Source organism: Convolutriloba macropyga, chromosome 14, assembly GCF_964194025.1.
Source record: "Convolutriloba macropyga chromosome 14, txConMacr16.3, whole genome shotgun sequence".
NCBI lineage: Eukaryota > Metazoa > Xenacoelomorpha > Acoela > Convolutidae > Convolutriloba > Convolutriloba macropyga.
The window spans coordinates 33,274,616-33,290,377 of NC_134481.1; the positions used below are offsets into that span (position 1 = coordinate 33,274,616).

The 15,762-nt window shown below is 33.4% G+C and overlaps 1 protein-coding gene across 3 annotated transcripts in view; it reads right to left on the minus strand.

Annotated features, from left to right (window-relative positions):
- LOC142353338 (uncharacterized) overlaps positions 1-15,762 on the minus strand; it is a 147,398-nt gene that overhangs the window by 64,669 nt on the left and 66,967 nt on the right. For all 3 annotated transcript variants that reach the window (XM_075405571.1, XM_075405572.1, XM_075405573.1), the window contains 4 exons: positions 15,304-15,411; positions 14,154-14,310; positions 5,108-5,332; positions 3,172-3,275 (listed from right to left, as the gene is read on the minus strand). In XM_075405571.1, the coding sequence (XP_075261686.1) occupies positions 3,172-3,275; positions 5,108-5,332; positions 14,154-14,310; positions 15,304-15,411 (594 nt within the window). The remainder of the gene's footprint in view (positions 1-3,171; positions 3,276-5,107; positions 5,333-14,153; positions 14,311-15,303; positions 15,412-15,762) is intronic.

Below are 15,762 nucleotides of genomic sequence, written 5' to 3' on the forward strand. Positions count from 1 at the left end.
TCAGTTCGTTATAATGTGAGTGTTTGCTTGTTATCAATTCAAAAACACAAGATACGCTTGAAAAGTGGTCTGTGTTGCACCAAAAATTTGAATGGCAAGAAAACATTTATTCTTAAGGAAGAAATTAGTTCTTTTACGGAAAAAACTGTTCTATGAAGTTCCATGACAACAACTTTTTCATTGTTGATTGCTAGTTGCGATCTCACTTGATGCGATGGCTTTTCATGGAATAATTCAGGGCGTGCAAGGAGTTTTTTAACTTGAAAAAATGTTTTTCACTTTTCTCCAAATTTTTTTCTTTTTCTATGAAGTTCTATGACTACAACTTCTCATAGACGCCATAATATGAAGTTGTAATTTTATAACTTTTTGAATAATGGGGTCATCCCGGGTAACTTCAGGATGTGCCTGATGCTGTGTGAGACAAATTGACCAAATTGACAAACCCTCTATAAAGAACTGTACTAAGTTGATACAACAATAAAAAGCTCTATTGCTATTCTTAGTAAAATTGCCTGATTAATAGTTATGAAGTCAGATTAAAGTTCGTTGAAACAAAGACATTTTTTTCATCTATTTTAGAGTGCTGGTTTAATACACATCTTTTGCTCTGGAACACGGAATTGAAGAGTCTTAATTGTAACTATAATTGATGATATTGCAAACAACAACGTAGTAAGAAAACAAAACTGTTCTTGCAGGACTACTAGTTGCGCAATTTTAATAACAAAAAAAATCTCTGAAAGGAGTTAATATTTTGCTATTAATGAAAGTTTTCAAGTTTTTTTCATTTCTGCAGTATTCTTCTAATCAGAGCATGTAAGCAGCTTTTGATCACAAATGACTCAAAGATGTCCAAAGGTGAAAAAACTATGTTAGCAGGTGAAGTTTAATTGAAATAATGACTGACATTTTTTGATTACACAGAATCAGATTGAAATCTCCAAAAAGCGGAATTTTTTCGAAGACAAAAGTATTTAAGTAAATCTCTAGAGCGTCTTAATAAAAATTTCAAAAAATTCTTGGCAAAGGTTAAATAAGTTTCGAGCAAAGAAAGTTTTATTATCGACGCGTATATCAGCTAATTACAATTAAAAAATTTTTCAAAAGAGTTGACTTGAGAAATATCAGCCCAAATTATATCTATGACTCCTTCAACCTGTAATTGAATGTTCAAAACAATAAAGAGGAAAGTTGAAGAAATATTCACCAAAGTTTAAATACTACTATAATGAAAATAAACCTTATTGTTATTAGTTAAGACAACAAACCATGACAAATTATGACCCATCTCTATCTTTGTAAAAACGCAATTGGTGTATCAATGGGCAAAAAATGGAATTCATCACAAACCTGAGAATAATGAATTGTTTTCAAGTTTTCAAATCTAGTAAAAAGTAATTAAATCAATTTTGAAAAAGTAATTGATCTAATGCAAAAACTGATCAACTCTAGTTAAAACCCTCACTCTAACTTCAATTCAAAATCCGTACTGGGCAAGTCTAAGTGCAAGTATCATTTCATAACAGGTTCAGAACTTTGATTACGTCACTTTTTACAATGGTCAGTCTTGTGCACGTCTTGGCAAGTCTTAATTCAAGTCATGGTTAAGTTTGGCAAGTCTAAATCCAAGTTTTGACCAGGGATTGACAACAGTAAATCCAAGTCTTGGTGTTGTAAGTCGGCTATTTTAGCGCTGCATTTCTGCTCAAAGCAGCTGAAATGGCTGTAGAGTGGCTAAAAAACCCATTATGTGGCCTCGCATTGCTAGGTTATTGTTTGGGATAGCTGCGGGGAGATTTACAAGTAACTCGCGAAAGTGGCCGAAAATTAACTAGCAAATTGTGGCGCTTTCAAAATTTTTATTCGACGTTTTTTTTTTTAAAAAAAGTTGACTAACTTGGGAATCAACATGCAAATGCTAACGAAGTCTTGGCCAAAACTTCCAAGACTTGTAATTAGTGTTGACCAGTAATGAAAAAAAATATATAAGCACTGCATTTAGACTTGCCTAGAGCTGATATAGACTTGGTGTTCGGTGCGGGACCGTATACAGTATGAGTTTTTGGTTCCGCCGCCCGCATGTTCTACTCTGTGCGTATGATACGAAACAATATCTAACAAATGAATTAGTCCCTGTGACGATAGTCATTTTTTTGTTTTAAGATCAATTTGTAGACAAATAGTACTGAATGACTGTAAATTTGCAGTTCTGTACCAAATTTAAGCCAGCTTAAGAATCGCCATGCTGAAAGAGACTTCTAAGTGCGTTTTTATGTACTATAGCTCAAAAAAAAACATTTTTCAAAAAGTTTTCAGTTTGATCTCATAATGCGAAAAATTTTAAGGCTATACTTCCTATTATGGCGTCTCTGAAAATCATAGATCTTTAAAGAAACTAATGTTTTGAAAAATGCCAAATACAGTTACAACACAACGCAAAATTTTGTTTTAAAAATTAGCGCAGAAGTCGGGGCACGTTTAATGGGCCCAGTTATTGTGTACGGAAGATTAGTTACCATATTCCATCCATTTATGAAAAAATTTAGTCATAGAAGTCGCAGCTCCTACCAATATTTCGTGACTTTTTTAAATCTGCAATCGATGCTCCATGTTATGAGAGTTCTATGACTAAAAATTTTTTCAACGATCCTTGTGATGAGTGAATTTAAAACTTGCAAGAATCTTGCAAGTTGATTCAAAACTTGCAAGACTCTGGCAAGAGTCTTGCAAGATATAAATCAATGCAAAAATAATATTTCACGATATTAATGGTTTAGAAAACACCGATGAAACAAACTATTGTTCATTAAACAAGTTAACAAACCTGAAATCCATGGAAAATTTTGGTCCTGATTCAAAATCAACAAGAATCTTGCAAGAAACTTTTAGTTTTTAAGAAGTTTTTAACAAGTTTTTAAGATCTGGAAAATTTTTCTGAGTATTTTTGGTAACCAACGCACAGCCGAACAAAAAAAAAATGCAGCAACAAAAAACTTCTTGCAAGAATGTTGGTACCGGTAAGCATTCACTTGCGAGATGGCCTTGCGAGATTCTTGCAAGTTTTTAATTCATCGACCACTAGGGCAGGATAAAGGACCTGACCAATCTTTGATTGATCGAAAATTAAACGTATTTACATAATCCGGTATAAGAGTTGACTGCACGTACCGGGTTTATTACTTCAGCTCCTGCAGTATGTGGAGGAGACAGGATATGTTCCTCGCTCTGTCCATCATGTTCTGCTCTCGTATCTTCATCAGACACTACTCCAGCTGAAACGCCCTCCAAATATAATGTAATCCTATACCATATAATAAATAAGCAGCCCCTTACTGAAAGCTGCAAATAACAATTGATCTAAAAGGTTATTGCAAACTGTTTGTGAGATGCTTGCTTGATTATATAATTTCTAATCAGCTCCAATAAGAGCATCTGAAAAGACATTAAGCGATAAAAATTCTTATCAGGACGTTTATAAGATCTTTTGCGGAATGAAATTCTGGAGTGAGGATTTTAAAAATTGCATAGCATGATTCGATTTTTTTTGTTGTGTACAGTCTAACAAAGAAGTTTTAATAGTTTGAGGTTAGATTAAAAAACTTTTGTTACGCAAAATCTCTGATAGGAATTCGGATCTTTCAATATCCGAGAATCCAATTATCCAGGACAACCATTCATCTTGAGTTTCTTGCAAACCCTAAAAAAAGAAAACAATTTATCTTGCAAAATCTGCTTGCAAGATTTTCCTCGCATAATTATCGCAAAATATATTGCAAAAATCAAATTGAGCAGTTTTGCGCATGATCACTCTTTGATAATCCAAATAATTAGACATAATTAGAAAAGACAATGTTAACTGGAAACACGAAATAGTCCGAAATTATGAAAACAGAAAAAATGAGCTATAATTAGTTAGTTGAATTCTTATTTAACTATTTTGATTTCAATGCTGATAAACTTATTTGCTGAGAATTAGGTCGAAGCTGCATAACTGAAAGGTTTTTTTAGAAGAATTGTTGGAAAACTAACAAAAGTTGAGGTCCAACAATTCGCAATCGGGCAATTTTTTCCCCTAGAAATATAAATAAAGGACCAAATTTAGATGTAAAATTTACGGAGCCAGTTGTATAGGTTTGTTGTCTTGATTTTGTCGGGAATAGTTGGTTCTTCGAATTAAGTGGTCACAATATATGATATATAAACTGTATAATTCAATAAACCAATTAGAGCAGAGCTCGAGTGGAACAAACCCGTATGAAACTTGCAACATAATTTTCCTCGTGCAAATTCTTATACTTTTGCAAGATAAACTTTGTCTTGCGCAATCGAAAAAGATAAATTTTATTACAAAAATCTTGAATCATCTTACAAGATAGTCTAATGGTCTCGACTTGGGACAATCATACCCGAAGATCCTGGTTTTCTTAACAAAAAATAGGATACCTAAGCAAGATCTCTCAGCTAAAATATTCCTGAAAATTTGTGCGAAATTTTCAGAATCTTTGCAAACTAACACCCACAGTGATCCCACAGATTGCGTAACTCTTAGGGTTTCTATTCCTGGAATATTAGGAAGATGTTATCGAGATATTTCTGTTTCGTATCACTGGTACAATAAAATAAAAATCTTGGGCAGACTTGATAAGAACAAGCATCCACTTACATGTATCTCATAAAACAGTTTGGAGGCAATTTTTAACAGCTTTCACGACCGGGTCGAGATATTTTCCAAAAATTATGTAACAAATGTGCTGAAATTGCGCTTAACTTTTGCAAGAAATGAGCTGATAATTTTCAAAAAAAATTAGGGTCGACTGAGACTCGGACCCTAATTTCCCGTGCCGTTTCCAACACTGAATCTGCACAAGCGATTCCTGAATGTTTTCCCATTTCATTTGATTTTATATTAATGAACAATTTAGTAAGAAACGCGCTGAAATTATGTAAGAACTGAAAATAACGGCGGTTAAAAGATTCTTAACCAAATTCGAATCAACCATCAACCATAACTGGAGTTCACCGAATATGTTTGTAATAAGAAGCCGTCACATTAGGGCCGCTGTTTATAGTAACAAAGAGCGCGCGTTTGAAAATTTCTCATTACCCGAGGCGACTGTCGAATTGCTATCCATATTCTGTGCCACCGACGACCTCTGGCTAGTCTGGCTCGTAACACCAGAAGATACCATTTCCGGACCACTTTCACCACCAGAAGTAACGTCTGTATTTTTGGCTGATCCAAAATTGTTGGTGGGTTGCGCGTGGGTGCTGTTGAACTCAAGCTGTGCGTGGTTGTTTGTGTTTGGGCAATTTCCGCTCTGGTTTAGTTCTGAAAATAAATAAGGCCTTTAAGGCTTCACAAGAAATCGCACCGAATCAGAATTTGACCCAAAATCAAGAAACACTCGATAAGTTTGCGACTAACCGAAAAGTATTATGACCGAATCCATAAATATGCGACTTAACATGAAGTAACTTTAAAGTTAAAGAACATGCGAATAAATGTAATACCGCTAATTTTTGACATAAAACTAAAACTTGACAAAATGCAAAATGTTTATCTAACAGAAAATAACCTTAACGGATTCCGTTAAAAAAATCAGCTAAACTTTAAATAGCTCCACAACGAAAGCGAAAAGCGAATAAAGCCAATTTTCAAAAGCAAGTTGAGTATCAAAGTCAAGCTGTAAATTTGAACAAAAATTATGTTATAATAATATTTGATTTATAGCCGGCCATAAACTACGTCAAGGAGAAAAGAAAAGTTGCGCCCATGTTTTCAAATCGGACATTTAAGTTTGCCCAAAAGCAGCTTCAAAGTTGCCCAGGGTATTTCAAACTAAACTGTTCAGAAACAGAAATTTGTAGAGTTTAAGTCCCTTCAAAGCGTAGATTGATTTGATAATTCGATAAAAACAAGAAACTACCCCCAACTTATATTATCACAAGATTTCTCTCTCCCAAATATTTCCAATTAAAAAGCATTTTCAAAGTGTTCAATCTTGCAAACGGGCTAATAAATCGAGGAGTATTTGTTGTTTGAGCCAGCCTTCTTATAAAATAAGACCTAATATCAGGCTTTTTTAAGCCAATACGGGTAAGAACTTTACTTGTCAAGCGTAATTGAAAATTACTAAAACAGAAACACTCTAAAAATTATAGCTATAAAGACCACCTATAAAGATTCTATTTGAATTTACGCTACAAACAATTCGAAGAAAATTCTGCTATAATGTAAAAGTTTGCAGATAGTAATCAAAGTCAGAGCGCGAAAAATAACTTAAAACAAGACGCCACCTAGAGAGTTCTCGGAACATTTTTGTTCAAATTGTAGAGAACAGACAACCGTAATAATTGTTGCCACAATTTTAAAGAAACGGACTAACATAACTATGCTAAACCCTATTTTTCAACAATATGTTTCCACTTTACCAAAGTCTGTTAAAAACCAACTAATCCAAAGTACTTGTGAATGGAACAGCAGATGAAAGATTAAATGCTTTTTCTCTTAATTCACATTTAAAATTGTGGTTGAAAAATTCTGTTTGCTGTTTAAATAATGAGTTGTCAAAACCGATAGCTACTAGACGGTTAAAAAAGTAAAAACGGAGGCCCAGTAATGTGTGATAATACATCACCCCACTCCCCCCCCACCCCCCCCCCCCCCACCAACCATCACTACCAGGACCCCTTTCCTCAACCATAGAAGACAGACAATGCCTTTAGCATGCCCTGTGAGACACTATTCCAATGACATAGGCAGACAATAATCAAACAAACAACTTTTCTTAGAAATTAATCATAAAAAGTTTTTGGATTGACAGAAATTGCAGATTTATTGAGATTTTGTAACAAAGAAGTGCTCACAACTAAGAACGTTTTAGAATTGCTCGATAAAAATAAAGAGGGCAAATTCCACAAAACAAAATTTCTTCAGCGCGTTGACTTTCTGGCTCATAATAAAAACAATTATTTATTCGGATTAAGCATTTTCACCCAAAAATTTTCTAAAATTTCAACTTCTTGAAACTGAATGTGCATTTCAAATTGCAATAGACAGCTCTAGGCGCTTTGAAGGGTAAACATACTAGCGTTTATCGACTATTATGTCCCATGTTAGACTAAAAATATGCCTTGTTTTGCAAACTCTACAATGCTGTCTAAATTTTACCGAAGTTGGCAAAGTCTACAAGATGTAGGCTTCAAAACTTCGAGTAATATGAATGGAAAACGCCTCAACTTGTTGCGTCAGATGGCTGCTTGATTTGAAGTGAATGCGTTGATCCCTTCACTGCAAATTTTCGTGTTCAAATGCTTAAGTTGGCTCTCGGCCTCTGGGACAGTTTATTTTCTCATAGGCACCCCTTCCTCTGCGTGCTAGAAAATTTTGGATTTTTATGGCTACTTATGATTTTTATGATTTCTTAATAGTTGTAAAAGGATCATATGTACTGTCATGATTTCTTAGTAGTCATAAAAGGATCGTGTTTAATTTCATCCAAGTCATAGAACGGTTGTAGCAGTTTCGATTAGCTAACTATGGGTTTTCGAATGCTGGCAAACTACGAGCAGTATTATCTATCTTTTTTGGTTTCTTTGATTTCATGCAAGGATGACGTATGATTTCTCGGATGACGTATGAAGGATGACGTGTGAAGTCACACAAGGATCGTACTACGAAATACGTTATGATTTTTAATATTTTTATTACACCATATACGATCTTTTTATGCATACTAAGAAATTTTAATCCGGGTATTGTTATACTAATTCTACCTTTTTCTCTAACTACAATTTCTGAAGACTACAATTTTTCCCAAACACATTTCTCAACTGTTTTTTTATTGCTGTTTGAATTATAAATATTCTCCCTCTTCAGCGCTCAGTGGCTAAAAAAAATAAATGTGCAGTGCTAGCAATGTGGAAAAGGTAAAAAAGTATCAATGTTGATGCTAGCAAAATTTTGCCTAATTATGGGACCTTGTAATGGCTAAGACACTCTAAGCAAACAAGAAATGTGGTTCGGTACAAAAAAGTAGTTGAGAACAAAGAGAAGACTTCACTGGAGTATTAAATATAAATTGGTTATGTTTGCATGGTCCCAGGTTGCACGGAAAGACAGTTCGTTTTTGTGGACATTGGACATTGTTGATTTCATCAACCTCGACTATCATCACCGTTTTTCGTACATGCTAAATCTTCAAAACAGATTAATAAAAAAATAAAAGTAAAGAAGCACCTCTGTACGCGTAGGAAGGAAATTTGTTTGTGGATGTGATATAAAAAATGAAATCAAATAATTTTTTTTTAAATATCAAGATGATGTGAAGTTTATCACACGAGACTGCTAAGAAACCAGGTCAAAAACAAAAAAAAACAAGCAGCTCTCAATACAACCATGTGTTAACTAGAAAAGAAAACACAATGATAAAAAAGTCCACGAATTATAATACCCGAATTTGAACCAGGCGAACGGAAATAAGCGTTTGCATATAGTGTTTTGAACCCCGTAATCCACTTTTTCTGGCCTAATTTTCTATCAAAAGAGGAGAGAGGACACTTCGAAAAATTCTCATTCTATTTGAAAACAATTTTCATTGAAGTTAGAAAAAGATTAAAAGAAATTTAAACTATTTGAAGTCCATAGCTCATCAGAGGGGCGATGAAACTTTCAGTGATAGATAATACTGCGAGACGAGACAAAGGAAATAAAATTTAAAAAACAATGATTATGGCCGAATCTCAATACTTGGTTTTAGAAACATTTAGTAACAAAGTGAAAATATCATCAAATGAAGCTAAAACCACCCAAAATTGCAGTTAATATAAAGCTGCATTTTTGGCATTAGTAACAAATTGACAAAAAGAGAGGAAAAAGGGGCAATGTTCAAAAAATCATTGACTTTTTAACAGACATAAATTCGAAAGTCAGCCTAACCATTATTATTTTAAAGAAAAGACTAACTACATTCAAATATAACTCCATAAAAAGACAATGGACCTGGTCATTGGTGAAAAAAGGTCATAAGACAAAAACGCAAGGAAAACTCAAAATTTCTATAAAATGTGAATAAAATGTCGAAGCCCAGAAAACCATACAGATTTCACTGAAAAGTTTATGTATTTCTGTAGCTTGCTTTTTAAGACAAATGGGATTTTTATTTTTGTGATAATGTGGCCAGACTTCAAAAAAACCTCAAATATCAACAAACATACTAAAACTACTTTTTTTTCAATACAGAGACCGAGCTAGAAGTTGGCAGAAATAATTTTAAAAATCTTACAGATTCAAAATTTTTTTACAAAAATATTTTAATTCATAGCAGCCAATAATTATTAACTCAAATTCTTAGACAGCTTCACTAATACCTCTTAAGACGCCAAGTTGACTTTTAAATATTGAGAGAGAGTGAAACAAATGCAGAAAAATTTAAAAAAACCCTTAAAGTTAACAAAATCACCGTATTGAAGCACAGAAAATAAGAATTATTCGCTGAAATTACACATGAGCTTCATTTGAAATTATTTGGGATTTGGCATACATAAAAACTGACCTGTCTCTAATTGAAAGGAAGAAAAACAAAATTCGTAAATTCACAAAAAATGCTGACTAAAAATTAGAAACCCAGTTGGGGTTATAGTTCCTCCTCCCTAACTAAAGTGGGGGTAGGAAAAATGGTATCAAAAATGGGTAAGAAGTGCAAGGCAAAACGCAAAGTCTCAGGTGATCACATGATTGAATTTATTTATTAGAAGGCGATAAGTGTGCCGAAAACTATCTAAAGAGTTTAAAACCTGAAAAAGTCATATTATTTTCTGAAAAATAACAACTTGCATCCGAGAGATTTAAACAGAGACGTACCAAAAGGTTTTTCTGAAAATTGCCTCGAAGTTATTATTTTATTATACGAATCATTAAAGTGTCTTAAATATGGCTTTTTGATCTAACCGAAGCGTTAGATACCGGTAATTATGATAATTAATGAGGTACATTCTGAATTATGGGGGTAAGTTTTAATGTTTTCTAAACCTAAATACCCATTGAAACCCTTTGTAACCGAACATGGTTTAAAAAAAATCATGCAATAGAATCAATAATTTTTGCGCCACTCAACGTTTAGTTCTCTATGAGTTTGTATCAAACTTTTCAGAATGCTGGAAGAAATCAAATTAAACATTATTATCACAAAGCAATAAAAACATGTAAGAAAAAAAACAACTGAGGCTTGGAAACAGTAGGAAGATGGATGTCTAAAACGAGATCCTCGGTCTGACTTAGGAATACTAATATTTAAAATTTCAATATTTTTTGAAGAATTTATTGAAGAAATTATTTTTGAAGAAATTTTTGAGCTGGTAGCTGGTAAAAAAACAAACAACTCTTACGAATACAAATACAATGTATTCGATTAGAACGTAATCAAAGATTTTTGTTTCGCCCCACTTGTGCAGAGAGGAACTATATACCCAAATGGGTTTTTTTTTGTTCAGACAATTTTGGCCGATCGATATATTCGTCGTAGAGAGTCGAGACTGGTATCATTAGAAAGCTCGTCCAGTGTAGAATATGGAGTTATTTTTTTATTTTTAATTTTTACAGGGAGTCATCGAGGCTTAAACTTTTGAGAAAAGTAGAGTGAATTCCGTTGTTTTTATTCACATTTTCCTGAATTTTAGGTCAAATTGTCAACTTTGCTGAAACTTGTCAATATTTTCAAAACAAACAATGTTATTGGTTTTACTTTTAAAGATAGAAAAGGCTTGCCAATTTGTTTTATCCGATTTTTTTTGGTTAATTTATATGCTAAACTTTTTGAATTTGAGACTTCTTTCAAATCAAAAAAAGGTCCAAACATGTTTTTTTTCTTTGTTTAAATTTTGCAGAAAAAAGACACCTAACATCAGCTGCCACAATCTCTGAAAACTCCAAAAAAGATAGCTGTACATTCGCTTCCTATAAGAGTTTCAGGGCTAGGTTTGAACTCATCATGGATTCTTACAATCAATAACTATTCTGTTTATATTAGGGCGCGGACTTTTTAATTTTTCTTGCAGTTCTGTTTTTTATGATGATTACTGACAAGAATTATTTCAAATCATGGCCGGATCCATGATAGATTCTATTTACAACAAATTAGGGTCACAAGAAAATATAGTTGGTCTTTCAGCTCATTTTTTTATGTCTTTGACCATGTAATTTCGTAAACTTTAATTGACTTCCTTGGTTTTGGATTAATTTGTCATTCTTTTTGCGGCCTCAAGACTACGCTTTATTCAAAATTCAATTGGGTTTTAAAGAGCTGCAGGTGAGCCTACACAATGCCTACAGTTGTTATCTAATGACTCTTATGACTTTGAAAGTATTTGTTTTAAGAGAATGCTAGTGAAGTTTTGTTGAAATTTGTTGTTTTTAATCTTACTTCTGTCTAAATGTAGCGTAGTCGCATTTTATACAAGGAGAAGTCAATTCAAAGTGGATGCAAAATAATCCTTAGAGCGGTTTTATATTCAAGTAATGTTTTTTTGGGCTTTCTTACTACGAAGTTTCATAAATTTTTTTTTTCATATTTCCCAGTGTTTGAGGTAATTATTTATTCCCTCCTCGACCTATCATATTAGGTAGAGCTCCAAATGCCTTTGAAAGAAAGTGCAAGATAAACGTTTTTAATGACATCCATGAAATGCTGAAAGTTTTAGCGTCTGCAAAGCCGTTCTATCACAAAACTTATTGGATTTTTGCTTTACCCGTAATTGTGTTTTTTTTTTCGTTTTCGTACTTCATATTGTTGCCCTAATGCTCTTATGGATGTCTAAAAGAAAATTTTTACTGTTGTTAAACTAGAGCTAAAATTTTTAATGAATTTCATTTAATTTTAAGAAAAAAAAATTTTTACTTTCCAAGTTTTGCATATTTTCTTGTGTTTGGGGTTGTTATTTGTTCTCTTGTCAACTTATCACATTAAAAATAGCTCCCACTGAAATTGATTGTAAGCGCAAATTAACCTCTTTAAAAAATTCAGTGAAAGGTCTATTGTTTAAACAATTGCACATCCGTGCTCTCCCAAATTTAATTGGTTTCTTTTCCTCCAAATATCGTTCTTTTTGTTGTCATTCGGCATATTTATGAACATCAAATAGCTTGGGGAATTCAACGATTGTCTTATTGAATCTTCTTCCTGATTTCAGTTTATAGCTAACGATTTTAAAGAATTAATACTAATTTTTTTACAGAAAGGGTTTATGTTGTTCTTTTCTTTGTTCTCTTTGTCGTCAACAAGTAACTGAGTCCTATTATTGACAGAGCTCATCAATTTGCTGTTTCTCTAAACAATTTTTTTGCTGTTGGCTACATTTGACAGATATATATATATATATATATATATATATATATATATATTATATATAAATATATAGGGGTTAGAAATGGGTTTTCATAAGAATTTTTTGAGTTTTCGATACAGGTAAATTTTTGTGATTCCTTTCAGTTTGTTTTCCACAACAACCTTTGGCCTAGAAGACCCAGTTAATATTAGAAAAAACAAAAACACAGCATTTAATTGCTTTTGTCAGTTTAAAGTTTTTAATGATTTTTTTGTATTACAGATATAATAGCTTCAACACTGTTGCTTCGATAAGTTGTTTGTGAAATTTAGAGTTCTGTCCGCATTTGCTCTTTTTTGTTGTTTTATTAATTGGTCTCAATAATAACAAGCACAACTAGGTTCCTGAGCAGTTGCAAATTGATCTGTTTTGGTTTAAGGTTAAAGCTTATGGTTTGTTTGAACTTTTGAAAATGTTTTTTTTTAAAGGTCATTGGATTTCTGAGCTTTCACGTTTTTATATTAATTATTTCAATTTGTTAGCTTGGTTTTTTTAGGGACAAATTGCAAGTATTTTTCATTCAGCCTAGATCCAATCTTAACAGTAGTTTTTTAAACAGATGATTTATTGGCTTTTTGTACTACGCATTTGCATAAGAAAAAAGTGATATTTGCTCGTTCTGAGTTTTATGTTTTTTTCTACATGATCACACTAATGGAAACAACCCACTGCGGTTGAAACAAAAACAAACACGCTATTCAATGTTCATGACTAGCCTGTGGCTTCAAAGGTTGCTGCACCGCGTTCTTGTTAAATTCAATTGTTTTTTGTTTCTATTTTGCTTGTATTTTTGCAGTCGTCCGACATATTACGGATAACGACAAATCTCAATTACTTTCTATGACGTATAAATTAGCCTTCCCAATGAGTCGAGTTGAAACCAAGTGGTTTTAATCAATTTGAAATTGGTTGTTTCGAAAAAGAGAGACGTATTTTTGTACGTTTTCTTTTTTGCTCTTCTTTGTCGGCCTGCCGCCGAGTCGCATTGTTGAGAGGCGTGTTATTTTATCAAATGAACATCTAATGAGGTACAGATTGATTTGTTTAGATCAGGTTTTATCGGTTTCTTTTTCATTTTGTTATTTTCTGTTTTTCAAATATAGTCATCGATCTTTGGTCGTTATTAATGCTTGCTATTATTTGTTTTTGTGTGTCTTGTCCAGTACTCTCATTGACGGAAAGTCTCATCGGCTCTCTAATGCAGCATTTTTTTTCAATCAATTGTCTGTTGAAAGATATGTGATTTTTGAACCTTTTCCTTCTCTTCCTCATTTGGTAGACTTTTAAATCAAAACGTGGATGGGCGAGGTCGGAACATCATGTGCGAACGCACATTACCGAGCTTCCTTGATTAAAAAATATGGAAAAAATATGCCTGAAAAATTGTAGCTGACTAATGAGAGAATAAATACTCACACAATTAGGGAAAGTTGGTTTACATAAAGTTTACATAAAACCACAATGCTCATCTTTGTGTCATGAGAAATTGCTTGAACAGCTCCTTTGACTTATTTCGTTCTCTGAAAATTCTCTGAACTCTTTCTAAATTGGTATGATCAAACCTTGGCGCGCTCAATTTTGACCAAGATCAGACTTTTTCTTGACTCCGAACATGTCATCGTCCGTGTAATTTTGAACGCACCTCAACCCCCTCCCTCTCCCTTGCATTTTTGATGGTCTATCGTAAACAATTTTGAAAGAGGACCAGGGTGAGAATTCTCGACCTGGGTTAGAGTTACGGTGATAAAATTGTTAAAATGTGAACTAACTTTTGATAGGATGAGCAGTGGAGGCTGTTATATTAGTTGATACATTTTCGGTCTTCTCAATTAGAAGCACCTTTAGATTTGCAACGTGTGCTTTCAACTCAGAGTTCTCTTCCTTCACTTCACTCAATTTCGAACACTGAGTACGATATAAAGTCACCTGAAATCGAAAACTTCTTCTTTAATCAATGGTTTCTGTTTTCTGTTACAGAATATTCTGTCAAATATTCTGTGATATAACATTCTGTTATATCTTTTACTCCCTCCAGGCGCACGTGCTATTTTTTTATATAGCAACGTGCTATATAACAACATATAATTTGTAGCGGGGGAAGGGGCGTAAAAACACTAAGGGAAAAAAACAATAGATACAATCAGTGATAATTATGCTCATTATCATGAAGTTGTTCATTTCACTTATTTTTTCCAAAGAAATAGAGGAAAAATTCTCAAGATGATTTAGTCTTTCCAATCCCTCGTCGACCCAACCCCCGATTGAAAATTCTAAATGTTATTTTGATGTTTTCTCTCTCATTATAGATAACTGTTCTTTGATAATCACTTTGCTTGCTTTTGAATTGTTTCTGATTTGTTCAACAGTTTTTCATTGGTCAAGGATTTCGTTCATGATCGAGTCTTATCTCCTTCACTCTAGAAGTTTTCCTGATGCGCTTGTGAATAACATCAAAACTTACTCCTGACGTTTTAGTAGTCAGATCATATACATATACTTTGACATGATGACGCATTTTACAGTATAAAAATATCACCTGCGCGTTGGGATGCGTGTGCTGTTTTTCCAAAATAAAGTAAAAATTTGAAAACTAACTAAGACTTGCACTGTGACTTCTAAAAATGAAAAAGTACAAAACTTTTAAAATAGGCAACTGTGGTTGTGGCGAAACAAAATGGCTCCAATTTACAATTTAATTTCGATTAATTAGCGGGTTGTTAAAAATCATACTTTTCAATATATCAACGTCTGGGCTAGCCTAGGATCTTATAAAGAATTATCAAAAATGTTGTTGTTTCAAGTTCTTTAGCTAGAAATTTTAGGTTTTCAAGATATGCCAAGATCATGCATGTCTTACCAAGGTTTATCAGGTTCCCTTTCACTAGACTAATGAGGAATCTGATCAATTTGATGTCTCACCTCTTTTTGCAACAAACTCTTTTCACTCCTGAGGACGCTGATGGTTTTGTTCAGTCTCTCCTCAATCGAATCAGCATCTCGCAGTCTCGCCTCAAGACTGGCGATAGTCTGGAACAGAGACAAATTAAAATCTCAATCAACAAATTTTACGCAAGTGTCAAGGTTTGAACTCCTAATCAATAACGCAACGGATCAATCACATGCCCCCTGGTGGCCACTTCCTATCTTTCATAGATGGATCATAAACGATGCCATACAAGTCATAAATCTTAAAATATTTGTGACCCTGGCAACTAATTACGGATATCACATATTATCCTGGTATGAAACCCAGGAAATCATATATGGTAATTGCAGGAAAACCATGAAGAATACTCAATTGTTTGAGATTTCTCCTCGAACGAGTGGGATCGGTAATGTGCGTTCCCCCATAATATTCCAACCCCGCTCAACCAAACC